At 40.3% G+C, this 20604-nt stretch overlaps 1 protein-coding gene across 7 annotated transcripts in view; it reads right to left on the reverse strand.

The window, feature by feature from the left end:
- Positions 1–20604, reverse strand: part of HDAC9 (histone deacetylase 9) — a 423892-nt gene that overhangs the window by 185559 nt on the left and 217729 nt on the right. For all 7 annotated transcript variants that reach the window (XM_083405349.1, XM_083405344.1, XM_083405343.1 and 4 more), the window contains 3 exons: positions 18782–18903; positions 10010–10141; positions 7611–7723 (listed from right to left, as the gene is read on the reverse strand). In XM_083405349.1, the coding sequence (XP_083261475.1) occupies positions 7611–7723; positions 10010–10141; positions 18782–18903 (367 nt within the window). The remainder of the gene's footprint in view (positions 1–7610; positions 7724–10009; positions 10142–18781; positions 18904–20604) is intronic.

Genomic DNA, 20604 nt, shown 5'->3' on the forward strand with positions numbered 1-20604 from the left:
AACCTTGTGTAGAAACAAAGATGAATTAAAGGGTGGTATATAAGGATAGGCAGATCTATCAATTTCATTTTCTCTCATTTTTCTCGCCTTAAGTTCTCCAGATTTCCCCCTAAATTTATTCATTTATATTTTTTAAAGTCTTCATGGAAATTAATAAGCATCTTAGTGTGAATTTATCCTAAAATGCACATTTTTGGATGTTATTTCCACCATTATATGCATCTGTATGCACACTTTACCCTAGCATGTGTAAATTTTTGAACATACGGTATTACTTGGCTGGAGAACTGCATTGCAAAATCTGGATATCTGTGGCTTTCAAATGATGGCTGTTTCAGTTTCTGACTGTTTCGAAAGATGGAATTCTAGATGCTCACCTTTAAATGCAAGCTGAATCCATTTCTGCCCCACCCCTAGTGACAGATTCTTCTCTTATGCTTTAGAACACTGTTCACCTCCAAATTTTAGGCATACAGAACATGTAACATCTTTGTAATGCTGACAATGAGCAACTGAATATTAAAGGGTGCTTAAACCTATGTTTTAAAATGTGCTTATATTTTACTTGAATATTTACGTACATGTGTTTTGGTTAACACTTATTTAGTTATTATTTATTTGTAAATATATTTATATACTGTCAAACCATAAAAATATATCAAAGTGGTCTGCAACATTAAAAAGATAAAAACCATACAATAAAAGCAGAAAAAGTTAAAAACAAGCAACATCAGGAAGGATGAATAATTTTTAATTGGCATTTGTTTAATTTCAGCCTGGTTCTTCCCCAATGCTCTTTCCTGTGCTCCTACACTGTCTTAATAGGATTGAGGCTTCCCCAGAAATACTCTTGTTGGTTTTGCCCAAGGACTGGTTCATCAGTAGATGCAATCTTCTCCAAACTGCAATCCCTGGACTATAGCGCATGAAAGGCAAAACCTTCCTTGCTGCAATGCACAGTATTACTGATGTTGGAGCAATTGCATTGTCAGTAAGGAATTCATTTCCTTTAAGGAAGCTAGGATTTAAATATAAGAAAGTAATGAAGTGAATTCTTCAAAGTATGGTCCCTTGGGTTCCACGATGGAAGAACAGTGGGATATGTATGTCCAGAAATTAAATCAATTTAGGGTGTACAATAAACGACAGCAGAGAAGATGCTCCAGTGAATCTTCATGCATCTGTAGACATCTCTGCCTAACGCAATTGCTTCTGTTTGTATCCTGACATTCTAGTCTAGTCTTACATAAAACAGAAACCCAAATTTGAAAGTATTGGGAACACAGAATCATTTGGGTGAAAGTTATCCAAAACCAAGAGTAGAGGAAGCTTCTCCACTGCAGATTTCCTTCAAGAAGTAGAGTGCAACAGGGACAGGGAGCAGAGCTAGCATCCCATCCTTACATTTTCATTTAATCTCCATAACACTCTCCCCATCTGCTGCTACTGTTCCTCTGAGCAGACTGTCTTTCCAGTTAGTGCAGTGTGCCACATTGTTTAGGGTTCTTCACTGACTTTGGAAATCTTAATTGATTAATTTTATGAGTTTTACTTAACAGATTAAATCGGCTCATGAAAAAAACACCACAGGTGCTTTTTGGGGGAGGGGGGGAAGGTGGCAGGGCAGATAAGGCAATCATGCTTTGTTTTAGATGATGCAAATGTCCTGACAGCCACTTATCTCAGGGCCAAATTAGGCATGACACCAAGATTGTATTAGACAGAGGAAAACCTTCATGCTTACTTTTCAGTCTGTTTAAGAATGTGATTGCAATGAGTAATATGTAAATGCGCTTTCAGAAAACATTTTTCTTTTTAAAAAGGCTTCCAGATTGTATGGCAGGACATTTAAGAGCAAATTGCTACTTCAATGGAACAGCAGAGTGGTTTTAAATGAGACAAAGGCGCTTTGCAGCAGGAAAGGGCCATAGCAAGGAGTGATCATTTACATTCCCGACTCATGTTCGTACTGGTAGAGGATTCTTCTATCACATCATCATGCTGTTCCCCCATCATTACTTGCTGCCATGAAAACCAATTGGGGAAAAAACACATAAGCATAATAGGCTGTATGATAACAATTGCAAAGTTATTTACTAGAAACTACTTCTCAAAACGGGACGTGGGTGGTGCTGTGGGTTAAACCACAGAGCCTAGGACTTGCTGATCAGAAGGTTGGCGGTTCGAATCCCTGTGACAGGGTGAGCTCCCGTTGCTTGGTCCCTGCTCCTGCCAACCTAGCAGTTCAAAAGCACGTCAAAGTGCAAGTAGATAAATAGGTACCGCTCCGGCGGGAAGCTAAACTGCGTTTCCGTGCGCTGCTCTGGTTCGCCAGAAGCGGCTTAGTCATACTGGCCACATGACCCAAAGCTATACACCGGCTCCCTCGGCCAATAAAGCGAGATGAGCGCCGCAACCCCAGAGTCGGCCACGACTGGACCTAATGGTCAGGGGTCCCTTTACCCTTTACCTTACTTCTCAAAACAGTGTTTCCGTGCACTGCTCTGGTTTCACCAGAAGCGGCTCAGTCATGCTGGCCACATGACCCAGAAAAACTGTCTGTGGAAGCAGACAAACGCTGGCTCCCTCGGTGTTTAAAGTGAGATGAGCGCCGCAACCCCAGAGTTGTTCGCAACTCTGGTCCCTTTACCTTTACTTCTCAAAAAATTAGATACAGCTTCTCATAGTGTCAAAATCAACATTGTGATTGTCACTCTTCTAAGGAATACATCAGACAGAAAAATACAAGAGAAGGTGAAGAAATTAGAAATGCATGTATTATGGCACTGACAAAATAGGATTTGTATTTTGTACATTCTAGACTTGGTTGTCAACTGAATAAGCTACATTTTAATATATTATGTCACAATGCTGATTTTGACACTATAAGCTGTATCTTATTTTTGAGAAGTAGTTTTAGTAAATAGCTTTGCAATTGTTATCTTACAGTCTATTACGTTTATGTGTTTTTTTCAACTGGATTTGTGTAATATAGGCATTCTGGTGGTTTTGCCATGAAAACCAAGGCTGTGCACACCCGGTCAGATGTGAAAGTGACACTCTGTACAGAATGTCCCAACATTATACAACAACAATTACATGTGTTGGGCTGGATCATGAGGTGGGGAGGACTCAATAGCATGGTGGTGTTTTTTTATTATAAATAAACCACTTAAACCTATTGTTAGAAATGTTTCTTCCATGTCTGATGAAGAATTGATTTGATAGCTAACCTTTGTGAGCCAGCAGCCAGCGTACAACTTGAACATTCTTCATTCTTTGGTTACTCTTAAATAATCAAAAGAGCCCCAGCTCAAATCAATCATACTGTCCCTTGGAAAAATGTTTCGGCTCACAGGACCACATCACTAACCATCAAGTAACTAGATAGTGGCAATGGTACATCTCAGATGCAGAGTTACCACAACAATTTCTAATGTGGTTGTGGGTAAAGAAACTGGGGACATGAGAGCATCAAAACTATTCCCACTATCATGTGCTGTCTGCTTTCCTCACACACATTTGCCCTATTTCCATCTCACTGAAATTGCGCTGAAGCCAATAACATCACCTGAGAGTTTCTCAGTAATAAATTATTGTCTGAGAACTGAAGTGTCTATAGTTAAAAATCCTGAGAAGTATGCTAACTATGCTATTAACATCACTGGACCACTTTTCAAGTCATTTAGTGCAGTTTGATCTTATTTCTAGCACAACAAACTGCTGCTGCTACTGATCTAAATGTGCTGGCTGCTTTTTTAGCTATTGCTCATGGCAATGTATAGCTTTGAAACAACCAAGCATGAAAATGACACTTAAAAAACAGTACTGTGTAATACAAAGCAATGGCAAAGGAGGAGTGGTTTTGCATGTGTCCTATGACAGCATCATTTTTAGAAGCCTATTCTAAGCCCATCATATAGAGGATTTTAACAGGTTACATAAAACTTGTGCAGGGCTGGCCAATGTGATACCCTCCAGATGCTGTTGGGAGTCCAACTCCCATGAACCCCAGCTAGCACTATAGTCAATGCTCAGGGATGCTGGAAACTGTACTCCAGCAACATTGGGGGGGGGGCAGCATGTTGACTCCTCCTGGTCTAGTGAGAACGCTGATGAGGGAGTTCCCTAATTCTGACAGCATTGTGGGAAAGCCCTACTCCAGGTGCAGCCACTGTGGTACCCTCCAGATGTTGTGGATTATAACTATCACCCCTGAGCATTGACCAGGCTGATTGAAGATGATGGGAGTTGTTGTCCAGAACATCTGGAGATCACTATGTTGGCTACCCTTGCTCTACTCCCTTCTTCTGCTCAAAATGCTAGATCGCTGAGCAGAGTTTCCCCTGAAGACCTTAGTGTCCAAGATGGTTCATATGACACCGTAGCATTATTTTATTGCCTGACGCAAACTTTGTGAGCTGACAACATCGAAGTATGGATTGGCCACCCTGCTTTGAAACTCTACACAGTCTGAACTTCCTGGAATCCTGCACAGAGGATTATGAGTCAAACCCCCACATGTTTGCTATCAATGTAGTCTTTTAGGGAACGGGGTTGTTCTGGGCCAAAGAAAAGCTACTTATCAGTGTGAAGAGGTCACACGCCTGCCCCTTGGATCAGAGTCCACACACACAATTAATTCATTATTAGGGAAAGTCACTGTTGGAGATTGAACTGGGCTTTTCAGTCTTCAGGGGTTACTGTCCTGGCAGTGACCTGAAGAAATTATCCCATTAGCCTTATATCTGACAAATTACTTTCCCTTATGTTCTTTTTTTAAAATCAGAAGATCCACACATAGTTTCCATGCAATTAATAGGATTAATGCAATGCAATACGGTACCACGTAATTACATGCTGATGTCATAATAAATGTGTTAAGTCTTTAAGGTGCCCAGATTTTGATGCAAGTTTGAAGCTGCAGATGGCAATCATTTCCTGCATGTTCAGTATTATCGATTAAAGTTATTAAGGTCGTTAAAAACCTCACGTGGTTATGCTATATTAATAGTGCGATACTATAACACTTCTTTTGAAGTAAACCTGCTGATCTTGGTAAGACTGGCTTCTGAGTAAAACTGCAAACTCTATGAACATGGATAGCTGCAAAAAAGTATTCTGAATGCTCCATGTAAGAAGATCACAAGGAAGGTATATCAGTCAAGGCAACAGGCATACTATAAATAATATACCATACACATAATAGCTGCTTTTCCTGTTAGTAATAAATTTATATTAAAAAGTAGTATTGCTGGTAGCAGCAGCAGAAGTAATAACAACAGAAGCTATAACATGCCAAGCCATCAAGCAGGCATTTTCTAAGTGAAAACGTCAAGGTATGTCCACCTATTATCAAGTCTGTGATGACCAATCTATGAGAGCTAGGAACCTACATTTTCTCATAATGAAATATTCTCCTTTCTAATAATTCTTTAAGAAGGTATGAAGCTCTGTGTATATATTTAAGACACCCACTCTTTTGTGTGGTGCTCACACCTATTAAAACCTTTTAACCAACCTCTCATGTTCATATGTGGGGTGAAAAAAAGCATGGGACTTTGACAAAAGCAGTGAAGAACCAGGGGGTGGGGGGAAACTGGGGGATAGAGCAAAACCTTCCTCTGAATTGTTTGTTTTAATGGAATTAAGCCAATATGGTACTCAATATGGTTCTCAGAAGGTTTCAAGATTGAAGTCTGCATACTTGCTGTTTGCCCCCAAACCTAGATTTGTTACACTATCTCACCCTTATTATTATATTATATTCCTGAACCTGGTGTTTTGAGCTACAGTTCCCACCAGCCCTGGTCACCTCAGCCTGGGGTGCTGGGAACTGTAGTTCAAAATATTTGTAGAATACCAGGTTGGGGAAGGTTGTGTCACCCATTTGCCTCTATACATCTATGGTAAGGAAAAGTGTGAAGATTTTAGTGGAAGAGGCATTTATTCAAGCTGCTGCTATTGTTGCTATTTTATAATAAACAAAGCTACGTATCTCTACAAAGAGATTACGGAACTGGATACAACTGGAGGGGAAGGGCAGATCTAGTAAGCAGCTGATGCTGTCAGACATGAGAACAGCAATTTAACACACTTTTCCGTTACAATTAACTAATTAATTAATATACTGATGGCATGCCAAAGTGGCTTCTAAGCAGCTGACAAGCATAAAATCAATTATAAGATAGCCACGCATAATTAAAATACACAATACAGCAGTCCCATCATAGCATTAAATACATCCAGAATTAAAACATTCAGTAAAGCAAATAATTGGTGCTAGGTTAAGATCTTGTTTGTCTGCTTAACAGGGCAGTCCTAACGAGGGGACATAGAGGAACAACATGGCACATCTACTGCTATATCCCAAGTGCTGCTGGCTAATGCAGAAGGTGGGATTGCTTTGGGTTTTGTCTTTGATATGCCACTTTGGGGGAAAGCCACCAACTTCTTATGTAGGGGTTATATTACTACCACCCACTATGATGAAGCTGGGGCATCTGCTGCAGCCCCACCCACCCACCACAGGGTGGGTGGGTGAAGTTTGGGTTATCCATATTTGAAATAAATGAACAAAGCAAGTATTATGAACTCATTTGAAGGCTGCAGGTATATACATAAAAAAATTGCATGCAAGTACAATTATAGTGTTTTGGGGGAAAGTATGCTTTAACTCTATTTTAAAGGGTACACATTTGAACATGTACATTCCTCTAAGTAAGCAAAAGAGAAACTTTCTCACTACCAGCTAGTGATGACTGTGATGCAAATGCCCCTCTCTTTATAGATGTTCTGTAATAAGATTACTAAAGTATAGTACATTTATACTTAGAAACAGAACACTTGCTACAATAAACTTCCAGAGAGTAACCAGACAAATTATTTTACTGCTTTTCAGTATGTACTTCAGGATAACAAACAATACGTTTAATCTAGACAGGAAATTACCAACATGAACCACAACTCAGTAAAGTCAAAGTACTAAACTGGCTGAAATCCAAGTAATTTGGGCTAAATGGGTTGTATGCAGCTCTGGCTATGTGTCAGTTATTGTATATATTTTTGAGTTGCATGCTCCAAATCTAGGTTTTCTGTTGTTCTCCACACACTAAAAGCTTGTGTGCCCCCAAGGCAGCCGTATTAAGAAATATTTCTATAATCTTCATTTAGTGTTCTGCTCAATTGGAGGCTCACATTTATATCAGAAATATTTTACTGCTGTGCATCACAACTAAGGAAGAGAAATATGTCAGTTTCAGATTCCAGTCTCTTCAGTTCTCCATATTTCCACATCGGTCTGTGATCTTTTGTCCCCATGAAAATTCATCACCATTTTAGTGTGAACTGCTCCTGATATTTTTCTTAATGTATAGTTTTGCAAAGAAATTCTTACTAATCTAATGCAAACATTTTGTATGCTGTTTTCACTAATATATGCATTTTAATGCACATTTTACCCCAATAAATGCATTTCTGTACACTTTACTTGCATTGTAAAATTCATGGAAGTGCAAATTTTGAAGTACGGCTGTGTTCCAGTTGGCATAACGTTACCTCCCAAAGCTGGTGAAATGATTCCCAGGCCAATGAAGGGATTCTGGTCTTACCTCAGCTTGGGAATTCATTGGCAACACTGAGGTGTCGTTCTCTGTATTCCCAGCCGGGGCATTACTTGGTGAACTGGGACCTGAAACTGGTGAACTGCTACTGACTGATGATTCTGGGGGTGGAAAGAAGAAATAAAAATAAGTACACATAGTATTTCGAAAATATCAGCTACAGCAAACAGCGTGTTACTACTACTACTACTACTACTACTACTACTTCCTGCTCTTCCTCTCAAAGGAATACAATATAAGGGTGGCATATAAGGGTGGCATATAAGCAGTGGCGTAGCGTGGGGGGTGCAGGGGGGGCCGGCCACACCGGGCGCAACATCTGGGGGGGGGCGCTCGCACTCGCAGCTCTCTGCCCCTACCTGGCTCACTCACTCTACGGGGCGCAAATTACTTGCCTTGCCCCGGGTGCTGACAACCCACGCTACACCACTGCATATAAGACAACTAAGTTCTATTTGCAATGTATTTTTTTATTCACTCTCAGAATCAATTCCATGATTCTTCCAATAGACAAAGGGCACAATTTAGAACTCGGGCAATTCTACCCCCTCTCACTGCTGCCTCAGAGATAGCAAGTTACTCAGCGGCAGGAAAATACTGAAAGGGAGTTACTAATGAGTAAAGGAAAAGGAAGTACCTTTGGCTGCATTCTCTGCTGCCTCTGTGAGAGATCAGCATGACAGAGATACTGGACACTCAAAGGTCATAATAACATGTCATCAATTCATGAGGCCTACTGCCATTCCTAGGCTGTTTGGATAAACCCCTGGAGGACTTCAGTTGTGAACCAGCCTTTATATGAGTAACTAATAAAAAACAATACCTCATTGGCAGTGCATCTCTGTCAGTGAACTCTGGGGGAAAGCATGAAGCTTAAAACATCTTAACGTGGCGTTTTCATGGTTATATCTTATTTTGTTTTGATGCAGTACATTTCTGCATGCTTTCTAAAGAATAAAGGGCAGTTTTCACTAATATATCACACAATTGTTTAAAGATGTGAGGTCCTTATTGCAGCTGAGGAAAACAACAGTTGCTGAATTTAGATCCATGTGGTCAGTCAGTAAAAATATCACCCTTACTATCAATTTTAATGCAAACTTTATACTGAAAAGCAAGTAAAAAGACCAGCTCATTTTCTACTCATTTATTGTTGCCCATTTTATCTCTCTCTCTTTCATGCCTATTCCTAACACTTTAGGGGTAGTGCAGCCCCCCCTTAAAAACCCCACAACATTTGTACCTTCAGTTGTAGTACATCTGTGAAATTTACACATTTTAAAATCATATTACAGTGAACCCCAGCATTTCATACAAAGGAAGGAATTTTTTTTTTTAAAAAAAACTGATATGAAAATTTTCTGAACTATACAAAGGATTAAATCCTTTGATTTAAAATAGTTCACTTCCCCTCATCAAACTCAACAACCCTGACTGTGTATCTTATGGGATGTAGTGTTAATTTTTCCAGAGGAATAAAGAACAAAGATGACCACTGTTTATTTTGTCCATCTGTCTGAGATGTCACACATTTCAGTTAACACTAGAACCTTTAGAGAAAAAAAACCTTTAGAAAAGAACACAGAGCTCAAAAAACAATAACAACTATAAACTGGTGATAATTACTGAAAGATTGTTGGTCATTTTCCTAATAAAAGGATGCTTCCTTCTACCACCTAGTTTTGTGCAAACACTGATTTTGCAAAAAAAGAAGAAAAAGATTTTCATTAACATCAGAAGAATTGAATACATAGAGTTCTCCTCAGCATCAACTTTAAGATATGTATCATTTGGACTGACTTTTGTAAATTATCGGCATCATCTGATTTAATTTACACAACATAGGGCAAAGAGTAAAGGTAGCCATGGTAGCCTGGAATAAAAATCCAAAAGTCCTTATTAGGGCAATATCTTTGTGGGATCCACCAAAACATAAATAGTACACAAGGTTTTGAGTTCCCCAGAACCCTTTACCAGGCTAGATGTTTAAACTTACCAGATGCAGACATGGCTGGTTTGACAAACACCCAAAACCATTTTTTTGCCAGGAGTGGCCAGTGTGGTGGTGTGAAACTGCTCTTCCAACAACAGTGTCATTGTGACTTCCTGGGACAGTGAGGGAACAGAAAAGGGCAGTGGCCTCACCCTTGCACCATCCCAGGAAGTAGATCCATGGCCCACCACACCAGCCGCTCCCTCTACAAGTTTCAACATATAGCCTGATGAAGAGTTCTGGTGAACTCAAAAGCTTGCACAGTACTCTGTGGCAATTTGGTTGTCTCAGTAAAGATATTACTCTAGTATGGACTTAATAAACATGCTCATTTATAAGGATGATATTTCTCCCCAAATGCGAACAGCATCTCTCCGGTTCAGTCTTTCATTACCTGTCACCTCAAACAATCTTTTCTTGAAGGAGCAGACAACGGTTCCATCCTTTCTCCTGAGTAAAGGGCTGCTTCTCCTTTCCGTCACCTTTTGTTTTAATCTGGAGCGAACTTTTAAGTTGGGCTCGGAGGCTGGGAATGGAGACAACAAAATACATCTTTATGATACAGAAAGCTAGAGGTCAGGAAGTGGGAATAAATAGTTTTTCTCCCTCTTAAATCATAAGCAAGTAGGCAAGTCAACGGCACAGTAGGATATCAGTTATAAATAGTTTTTATTCATAAGCATGTTTTACTCTCCAACTTTTTTAAAAACTGTATTCACCTTCACAACATCCTGTAAGGCAGAGCAATATTATTTAAGGGATGGAGTCTTGGGCTTGACTAGAGGCCAGGTACTAAATTCATGTCAGAGGTCACATATGAACAAAGAGAAAGGGGGGGGGTCAAACTCCAAGATGCTAAATAACGATTTATTTTCAAAATGCCTGATGCATTTCAAGTAATAGCCCTTCATCAGACACAGTGCTATATGCCAGCTAACATCATGAGAGATTCCTGTAATCTCAAAGCAGCTTCTCATCTTAAAAAACGCTAACAAGATGTTTATTATTTTAAATCCTAGGTAGCCCTGCACTTGTCCTACATACTGCTCCTGGTGTTTCCGTAAGCACCATTCCCGGGTTGTAAGGCAGGGATGGGCAGCCTGTGCCCCTCCAGCTGTTGCTGAACTCCCATCAGCTCTAGCTAGTATGCCCCATGGTTGGGGAAGATGGAAGTTGGAGTCCAGCAACATCTGGAGGGCACAGGTTCTCCATCCCTGCTCTAAGGGGAAAGCTAATGGGTAAATAGGGGGTCTACAATAATTTCTCTTGATGTGTTTTTCTTTGGGCTAAAGCATTTGCAAAATAGAGATCTGGCTCTGATTTCTGGTCCCAGGTAACTGGAGTTTACAGTGGTACCTCAGGTTAGGTACTTAATTCGTTCCGGAGGTCTGTTCTTAACCTGAAACTGTTCTTAACCTGAGGTACCACTTTAGCTAATGGGGCCTCCTGCTGCTGCCTGAAGCAAAGTTCTTAGCCCGAGGTACTATTTCTGGGTTAGCAGAGTCTGTAACCTGAAGCATATGTAACCTGAAGCATATGTAACCTGAAGCATATGTAACCTGAAGCATATGTAACCTGAGCTACCACTGTAATCCTCCCCCAATATAACCATTTCCCTGACACATTGGATATCCCTGCCCACCATTACCCCCTGCTATTAACTGTGTAGATGGAGGAGAAGAGGAAAAGGCAATTGGTGGTGGCTACTGGCAATGATGGCTACGCTGTGCCTCCACAGTCAGGGGCAGTGAGGTTCTGAATACCAATTGCTAGAGACAGCAGAAGGGGAGAGGGCTCTCCTGCTTACGTCCTGCTCGCGGGCTTCCCAGAGGCATCTGGTTGGCCACTGTGAAAAGGGGATCCAGGACTCAGTGGCTATTGGCCTGATCCAGTAAGCTCTTCTTATGTTCTTAAATACAATGTGAGTACTTTTCTTCCACCCTCCCATGGTTAATGCTAACTTCAGGGAGGATTTCAATTGAAGAAACAGCAAGAGAGATGTTACCCAGGACAAGATCCCAATGCCAACTCTCTTCCCCACAGCTCCTTTTAAGGACAGAAAACAATATTGGCAGTCTGATCAGGCATCTCCCACGTGACACCTAGTTCATCACCTTTCAACAGAAATAGCCTGTTAAAAGTGCTTCATTTCACCAGTGACAGTAAATCAGTTCTGTTTTTAATGTTTGCAAAACAAATACCTGCTCCCTAAGAAAACCTGCCCTATCAGCATGCAAAAGCACTGCACTATCACCAAGTTGTTTTTTTCTCTCTTTCAACCTATAATCCCACCTGACAATAATTACAATTTGCCGTGAAGTCATCTCTGGCTTCGACTCAATTTACTTGTAGGGTTATATTCTATTTATAGGTCTCCATGTTCCTCCAACTGCTGAAGTGTTCCATATTGGTGCCTGAATGATGGGATGTAGTCTTCAGGACCTGAAGAAGAAGCTCCTCACCATTTCACTAGGGAGAAGTCCTACTTGCCTCTGAATGTGTTTTCATGCCCAGCTGCTTTGATTGCCTTTCTATTTTTATCCACCTCCCCATCGCACTCTGCATTTCAATCAATAGCATAAACACAAGACCGCCTTTCTGTGGAGGACTGAATTTATGCTCCAGTGGAAAAGATAAACTACTTCCATTAAAGATGAAGCATCGTTATTTAAATGAAAACTATTTCACAACAGGGGTAGAAATCAGATTCCTACCTCACCCCTTGCTGGAAGAAAGGAAAGAAATTAAAAACTTTACCAAATGAGAGAAAACACCTAGAATAGGAGTAAGCAACATGTTTTTAGACTGTAATCCTCACCATTAGCCATGTTGGCTGGGGATAATGAAAGTCCAGATCTGGAGGACTGCATGTTGCCTACCCCTGTCCTGAATATGTTCTTGATATACCTAGGACAACTGGACTAGAATTTAGCATGACTGTTTCAAACAGTACCTTGGTTTTTGTTTATTTATTGAATGCATATCTTGCAGGGAGGCAAACAACAAATGATTCTATCTATCTATCTATCTATCATCTATCTATCTATCTATCTATCTAACCTTTAAAACAATTTCAATACAGAGGCAGACTGGGAAGAATCTCAATTTTAAAATGCTTGTTAAAAAGAGGAAGGTAGATGCTGAAAAGACAACAGAAATTGCTCATGTCTAATATGCAATGGGAGGTGCCACAATGCTAAACACCAATTCCTATGCTGTGTGGAATGGACCTCCCAATAAGATGGCATCTGCAGGTGGCCCTCAACTGCACAGTGATTGACTGGGTATAGAAGGGATGAGATAAACTTTCAGGTATCCTGCTTCCAATCTGTATTGGGCTTCATACATCAAAACCATCACCTTGAACCTAACCATGACCTTGATTTGGGGAGGAGGGCATCTGCAACATGGAGAAATCGACAGTAAGGTAAAGGTAAAGGGAACCCTGACCGTTAGGTCCAGTAGCGAATGACTCGGGTTGTGGCGCTTATTTTGCTTTACTGGCCGAGGGAGCCGGCGTACAGCTTCCGGGTTATGTGGCCAGCATGACTGGCGAACCAGAGCAGCGCACAGAAACACCGTTTACCTTCCCATCAGAGCGGTACCTATTTATCTACTTGCACTTTTACATGCTTTTGAACTGCTAGGTTGGCAGGAGCAGGGACCGAGCAACGGCAGTTCAGCCCATCACGGGGATTCGAACCGCCAACCTTCTGATCGGCAAGCCCTAGGCTCTGTGGTTTAGACCACAGTGTCACCTGCGTCCCTTTAGAAATTGACAGTAGAGGCCCACAAATATCTTTGTCACCAACTCTGTCCTCTCCATTGTCTGGTACGTGTAAAAGGCTGGGGGACTGAAGCAGGGATTTCTCTTATTTGTGCTGGGAAATGCTATATAAAGATTAGATTCTGACAGATAACAGACTATCATTCTCAAAAGATCCCAGCAACAAAACAGTTCTTTGTATCACTATGATTTGCTTGAATTGCAGATCATTACTTAATGAAGCATGAGAAGGTATACTATTTAATTGGTGTACAAAAAAGAATCTTGCAAACTGTAGTTAATTAAGGGTGTGGAGAATTTTAGCTCTATGAGGGAGAAACTACAACTCCCTGGATTCTTTGAGGGTACAGATTGTGCTCTGAATATATCTAGTCATAGTGAGCAAGTTCTTTATCTCCAGGCCATACGCTCATATATATGAAACTAGAGTTTCAGAAAAGAACCTTTTGTCATTACTTAAGATGATATTATAAATGGAACATTTAGCTTGTAGGCTGTACTTAAAAAACAGGACCGTAAGTGTCCAAATTACTAAATTTGGCCATGGTGCTGTTTATTGTGACATGCCCCAATTTCTCAGTGATACCATAATTTGTGACAATATATTTAAGAAAGGTGATATGAGTACAGAACTTTGTGGTACATCCAGAGAGGGACGGGGGGACCACAAGTGGTGTACAAAACAAAAATAAAAGTTGCCTGTTGTTGTTTGTTTTGTTTGGAAAGTGCAACACTGTTATCTGCATAATGAGACCCATTATGGCATAATGAGGCTAGGCTTGAATGCCCACTCAGCCATGAAGCTTCTCTGGTGACCCTGGGTCAGGGCAGCACAACCTACCTCACAAGGTTAACAGGCTAAATTGAGGGAGGTATGTTGTCTTTGGCTCCTTATAGATAAAGGTGGGGCATAAGTGTGTTAAATATAAGAAAGGCTGCAGGGGAAAGGAAAAATGCTACCTCTTCATAGTACCAGAGGATTTGCCTCACTAAGAAAGTTGATTAAAATAAGCTCACATTAAGATTTGGTCCTTTCTATCTGGAGTTATAACAACAGCAAAACTTAATTAGCTTCATACACAATGTAAAACCTTCCATCTGGTAGAGTAATTTAGCAGAATTAATTGTATACCACCATAAGTCAATGAGACACTGAGGAAAACCATTGAAATGCTATTTCCTTTCCTTTGGAAGGGAATTATGTACAATTCGGCATGATTTGCATTGCTAACAGTGAAATCCAACTGGGAGGAATCACTCTCATTTATATTACTTTCCCATGAGAAAATCAAGAGAGAACTATAAAGCTTGTGCTGTTATTCATAAATAGCTCTGAAATACTTAGAGCTTTCGGCTTTAGCCAAGACATGCTACTTGGCAGCAAGAACCTCTAATCACAGGTCTGATCACATATCCAATGTTAAGTGTGCTTCTTTGTAACTTCAAATGTATCTTTGTTCAATAACCTAAATAATCTGTTTTAGAGGTCTTGACTACTACGGCCACAACTATGAAGTCCTAGGGCTTCCTGCACTCTCAGAGTGGTGGGAGTTTTTACTGTAAACACTCCTTCATGGGCCAGTTTGTATAAGTAAAATGAGATTCCCCTGATTCTCATGTAGCTTTATGGAGATTTGGGGTAGCACAGTTCACTAGCTTTCTACCTTTCTTTTTGCAGATCTGCCATAGTCGTTCATCAGAACCTCAAATTATGCGGTTTCCTGAAAGGAGGAGGAAGATGATCATTTCCTCACTTGACCCAGTGAAGAGTAATTATCAAGCTGCATGCTGGCCTCACATTGGAGGAATCACTATTGTTCACTAATGCTAGTAGTATCATGAGGAAGTAACTGGAGAACCTACAACAGCCTCTCCCAACCTGGTTCTTTCCAGAGGTTTTGGACTACAACCCCCACCAGACTGAGCTGTCATGGCCAATGGTCAGGAATTATGGGAATTGTAGTTGAAAACCTTTGGAGGGCATAAGGCTGTGGAAGGCTGCCTTGTAACATGTGGGAATATGTGCTACCAATGGGTGCAGTTTGATCAGCAGAACGGGGATGAAAAAAAACGCAGAACAAGCATGTATTCCACATGCCAAAAAGATGTAAATTTGTTTGAGTTTCCAAAAAAAAAGGAGACTAATTATTAGACACTGCCTGGGAAGAAGAAATCAAAGGCAAATGTATAAATCTGATTCTCAACTCTGCAATGTTTCACCAGGCACTTGAGAAGAGAGTTCAATATTTTCAGAAAATGCCTTCTAATTATGACCGCCACTATTCCAACCATATAAAAATCAATCTCAAGTTACACTTTGTTTCTAAACAATCAGTACTTTTGGCATTTTATACAATGGGAATTTGTCATTTTATACAATGGCAATGCTACCTATGATGTAAGCGAGCTTTGTACTGTACAGACTGAGAGCCAGTTCTGATATAATGCTTAGTACATTTTATCTGTGGGAGATGTGAGCAATGCAATTTCATCCTTTCTGGATTCCAGTGCCCATTTTGAACTCCAACCACATACACCAAGTGTGGGGAAGCTTTAGCCCTCCAGATTTCACTGAACTACAACTCCCATCACCCCTGGCCATTGGTCATGTTTACTGGACCTGAACCTGTAGTTTACCCCTACACCTGGTCCCCAAGTATCCTCCTTAGCCTCAAAAGCATATTCAGATGGGTACCGTTGATTCACTTGATATACTCAGCCCAACCAGAAGCACTCCTGCCTGTGCTCTAGAGGAATTCTGAAACAGGCCTAGTCAGCATAATTAGTTGCACCAGCTGGTGCTAGGGTGGAGCTATGGAGCTGTCCTCCTGGCACTGGCTTTGCTGTAGCTTGCCTGGACATGACTGGGGCAGAGCAAGGGGTTGGTTAGGTAAGGACTGTGCACACACATCAGCAGAGCCAACTCAGTCCTCCCAACAGTGTGTCTAGCTGTCCTCCCCACTCCATCTCCATCTCCATCTCCATCTCCATCATCTCCATCTCCATCTCCATCTCCATCTCGGTAAGTGGTAGCTATGTTGGGGCTGGGAAAGCTCTGTCCCACTATACAATCCACTAATTATTTGTCTCCCAACCTAACTCCCCTCTTCTTCTCATAAACAGAGCAATACGCAGGCCAGACTGAGTCAAAATATTGCTAACCTACCCATCCCATCTCCTCTGTTTGTGTGATCATATATGTGTGTGTGTGTATTCAGCTGTAGAAAGCAACTGGATGGAGCCCTTAACCAGACTTCCTAAATAATCAGCTTTTTTCAGTCCAAATATACAGCTGTGAACTCAGAACCACACAGTTTGACAGTTGTGTGTTAACGTTTAATTTAACAGTTGTGATAGGTAAGAATCCCTGTTCCCAGCCCCCCGCCCCAAGCCTACAGACAAAACAAAAGTTAATGCCTATGAAGCAGCAGCCTCAAAATTAGATTAAAACATCACACAGTCAGCATCAACAAACCTGCCGGCTAGGAACGAGTATCTCTGACCATTCATAGCCCAAGAACAGGGAAAGGAGGGAGAGGAAAGACCACTTCTTGTGACAAAGGTCAAACATTTGCGGGCAAAGAACCTGTCTATACATATGAGTGGTTCATGGGACAGCTTTGTCTGGTATGGTCCCAGGAGGATGTCGTAGGCTCCAGAATGTCCCTTTTGCCTAAGGGATGGCCCCATAGCCATCCTGATCAGTTTAGGGTCATTTCACTCGTGTCATCCTGGTTCCTGTTGCTTTTCCCTCTAAAACTGTTAGGCAATCATTGGGAGCTTTGTGAATATGTAGCTGAGGGCAGAAATTAGGACCACTTCAATTAGGGGCCCCACGTTGCTTACTTAAACAGGATACATACAATACACGAACCAATTCTTAAGAGATGCAGTAAAACAAAATGGGAATTTTCCTAACACATAGCTCACTGTACTGATGTTCTGCCTATGCTTTCTTTTTTTAGTTTGAAAACCTGTCACATAAACAGAAGAACAGAAGTGACCAAAAATGAGATCAGCTCATTATTCATCTGTGTATGTCATATGTTGTGTTTCAAAAAGAGCCTCGTAGTTGTGCATTTTCTCTGTAGCTGACGTATGGCGTGCCCAAATATTTGGAATAATGTATAGAAAACATCTGGCTTTAATTATATTGTAGCCCTCTTATGCAGACAATGAGAATTGAATTAAGGAATATTTATAAACCCCCACAGAGATGTAAAAGTATTAACAGCTGCACCAGAACAATACTGTTAAAATGTTTGAAAATGTTTGGCCTTACCAATCAACAATTTTACACCTCATAAATATCAATAATGCTTTTTTAAAAAGAGAAATACATTTTTAAAAAAGGGTGGGGGGGGGCAATTTAAATGTTCAAACTGTAGTATAATCCAGGCAGGAATAATATGTTTATATATTATATTGGGACTGGAGAAAATATAATTGAAATAGCATTCTTTGGGCTGAACCCCTTCATTTTTATATATGTAATCAGCATTTTAGTGTCAATTTCTCCTAATAAACACATTATTTTATGTATATTGAATAATAAACACATTTTACAAACAATATTCTCAAATAAAATGCATTTTTGTATGTTTTCCCCAATATACGTGTTTTGTGTACCTCTCTCCTCCCCACAAATATGCATTTTTGTATAAATTGTTTGTTTGAAGAACTGCATTGCAAAATTCATAGAAGTGTGAATTTTGAAATATATCTGCATTTGGGGCAGGGTAGTGACAAAATCAGGGCTGCACAGGTACACTAGTGGAATTGGCTCTGCCCTTGTGTATACACAACCCCGACCCCCTTGCTCCACCCCAACCATATCCAGGAAGCTGCAGCAACACCGGTGTCAGGAGAGTGGTTCTACTCCACCACACCAGGTCTGAGGGACAGTTGAAAAAGGTTGCTGACCGCTGGTCTTGCTAACCTCCTCTATGCATTTGAAACACAAGCAACAACTGTCTTTGAGCATTTAGTGTGAGTAATTCATACCATGCATGCACAATATTGAAGCACATGGTTGCAATACTTAAATTTATGAACAGAAGAACATTTATGGGGCAATGGAGCTCACCTTGGGTTGCACCTGGACATTACAAGCTTTTTTGAGCTACTCATTCAAAGTTTATCAGCCCTTCTAATGCAAATATGCAACAGAATACAAAAGTGAAATTAGTGGCATGCAATATTCTCATTAGAAGGTGGTTTAAATTTTAGCTTTGTCAGTGAATATATCCTAGATAACTTTGATATTGGATGTTCCTTTACGTTCACATTGTATCCGAAGGTCAAATTAAGCTTCATATTGGTTAAAAAATGTTTGAGGCAGAACCGAGCTGGAATTTAAGGTAAGTTTATTATACTCACCGGTTTTTCGAAGCGGGAAATCATCCTTGGCCTCTTGTGCTCCTGGTAACGTGTATTTGTAGGAAGGGGACGTTCCACTAAGGGGAGGAGAACTTTGATCCAAAGAGGTATGGTGGGCAGCCCTACAGAAGACACAGATGGTCAATGCAATGTCTGACGTTATGTGAATTAACCATTTATACATGCAAGTTACAGAAAATGTTAAAGCTATAGATGCAGCTTGATTCTTCCAAGTGTGCAAAAAGCCTATGGGGCACACATAGTTATGGGGCACACGTAGCTAACAGTAAGTTATGGACTGCTCAGACTTCACAATCATTTTTCTCTGGGTAATTCATAAAATGCACGCAAGAGAAGTGTCATGGCAGTGCAGATAAAATTTGCCATTGGACTAGTCATTTCAGTATCATTAATAGAGACCGACTCATGTATGCTGCATGCATATATCAAGATTTTCACCTGGCACCTTCATTACGTATCTTTAGGCACCGGGCAAAAACATCTCTCTCTCAAAAACATCAGCAAAAACAAGACCTTTGGCTGATTAACATTAAATGTGTTTGTTGGAGTGGGCTTAGTGGTTTGTTTTGTTCTTCTTGTTGTTCTTATTATATATTTCATATTCTCATTTTATGTTGTGAACTGCCCTGTGATCTTCAAATGAAGGGTGGTATACAAATTTATTTTTTTAAAAAAAGTAAAGTATTGTTTTCCTTTAGGGACAAAACAAATTCTTACGAAGAAAAAGAAAGTTTGGGTCCCCTATTTGGTGTGAAATATCTGCTTATGAGAAACCTCTTTTTGACAACTGAGCATAAAAAAAATAATAATTACTAATACTATGTACCAAACCTGATGCCCTACTTAGTAAAAATGTCGGTTCCCTCGGCTTGAAGTGAGATGAGTTGCCTTTGACTAGACTTAACCATCCAGGGTTTTTACCTTTACCTACTTAGTATTCCACCAATCAAACTCAAACTTTTCTTTAAGTGAAAAAGGCAGTGAAGACATTTTAGAGTCAAGGAGCAGCCTAATTTATTCTGGTCTTCAGTCAAAGATTAATCAAGAAACTCATTTATAGTTGAAATGAGAACCATTTCCCCCCAAATTCTATTCCATTTATCCTATTAAGGTGTAGAATAAAACACCCGTTTTCATTTTTCTCAAGAATCTGCACAAGAATATCAATCTGAATGCCTTGCTTGGCATTTTGAACAACAACAAAAAAAATCATCTGACTATTGTAATGAACTATTCAGAAAAATGGCATAAGCTAAAAGCAAATTCAAAGCCTCCAGATTGCTCAAGGATATCGGAGCAAAAATAGTGAATCTCAGTCCTGTTGATGGGAACAAGTGGTAGATTGTGTAATTTGATCCTGAATGTGGTCATTTTGGTTAAACACAGCTGTTTACATTGGTTACAAAACTAAAGAGTGTTGGCATATGTGAAATTCAATAGGGAAATATGTCTCCCTATTGCTTTTATCAAGCCCTATTCGATACTAATGATACTTCCACAAATTTAATACTTCTAATAAGCTAAAAGGGGAGGGGGTCCTTTAGGCTGTCACTATTTTGTGGGAAGTACAGTATTCAATCACAGACCAGAAATTTAGTTTTGTCCAATCCAAGTGGACTAGAGCACTCTGTTATCCTAGTGCAACAAATCCACTTAAACACACCTTTTGTGGTTGGGAATGTGATGGGAATATACAGTGGTACCTCAGGTTAAGTACTTAATTCGTTCCGGAGGTCCGTACTTAACCTGAAACTGTTCTTAACCTGAAGCACCACTTTAGCTAATGGGGCCTCCTGCTGCTG

Source organism: Podarcis tiliguerta, assembly GCF_965153285.1.
Source record: "Podarcis tiliguerta genome assembly, chromosome: 12".
Taxonomy (NCBI): Eukaryota; Metazoa; Chordata; class Lepidosauria; order Squamata; family Lacertidae; genus Podarcis; species Podarcis tiliguerta.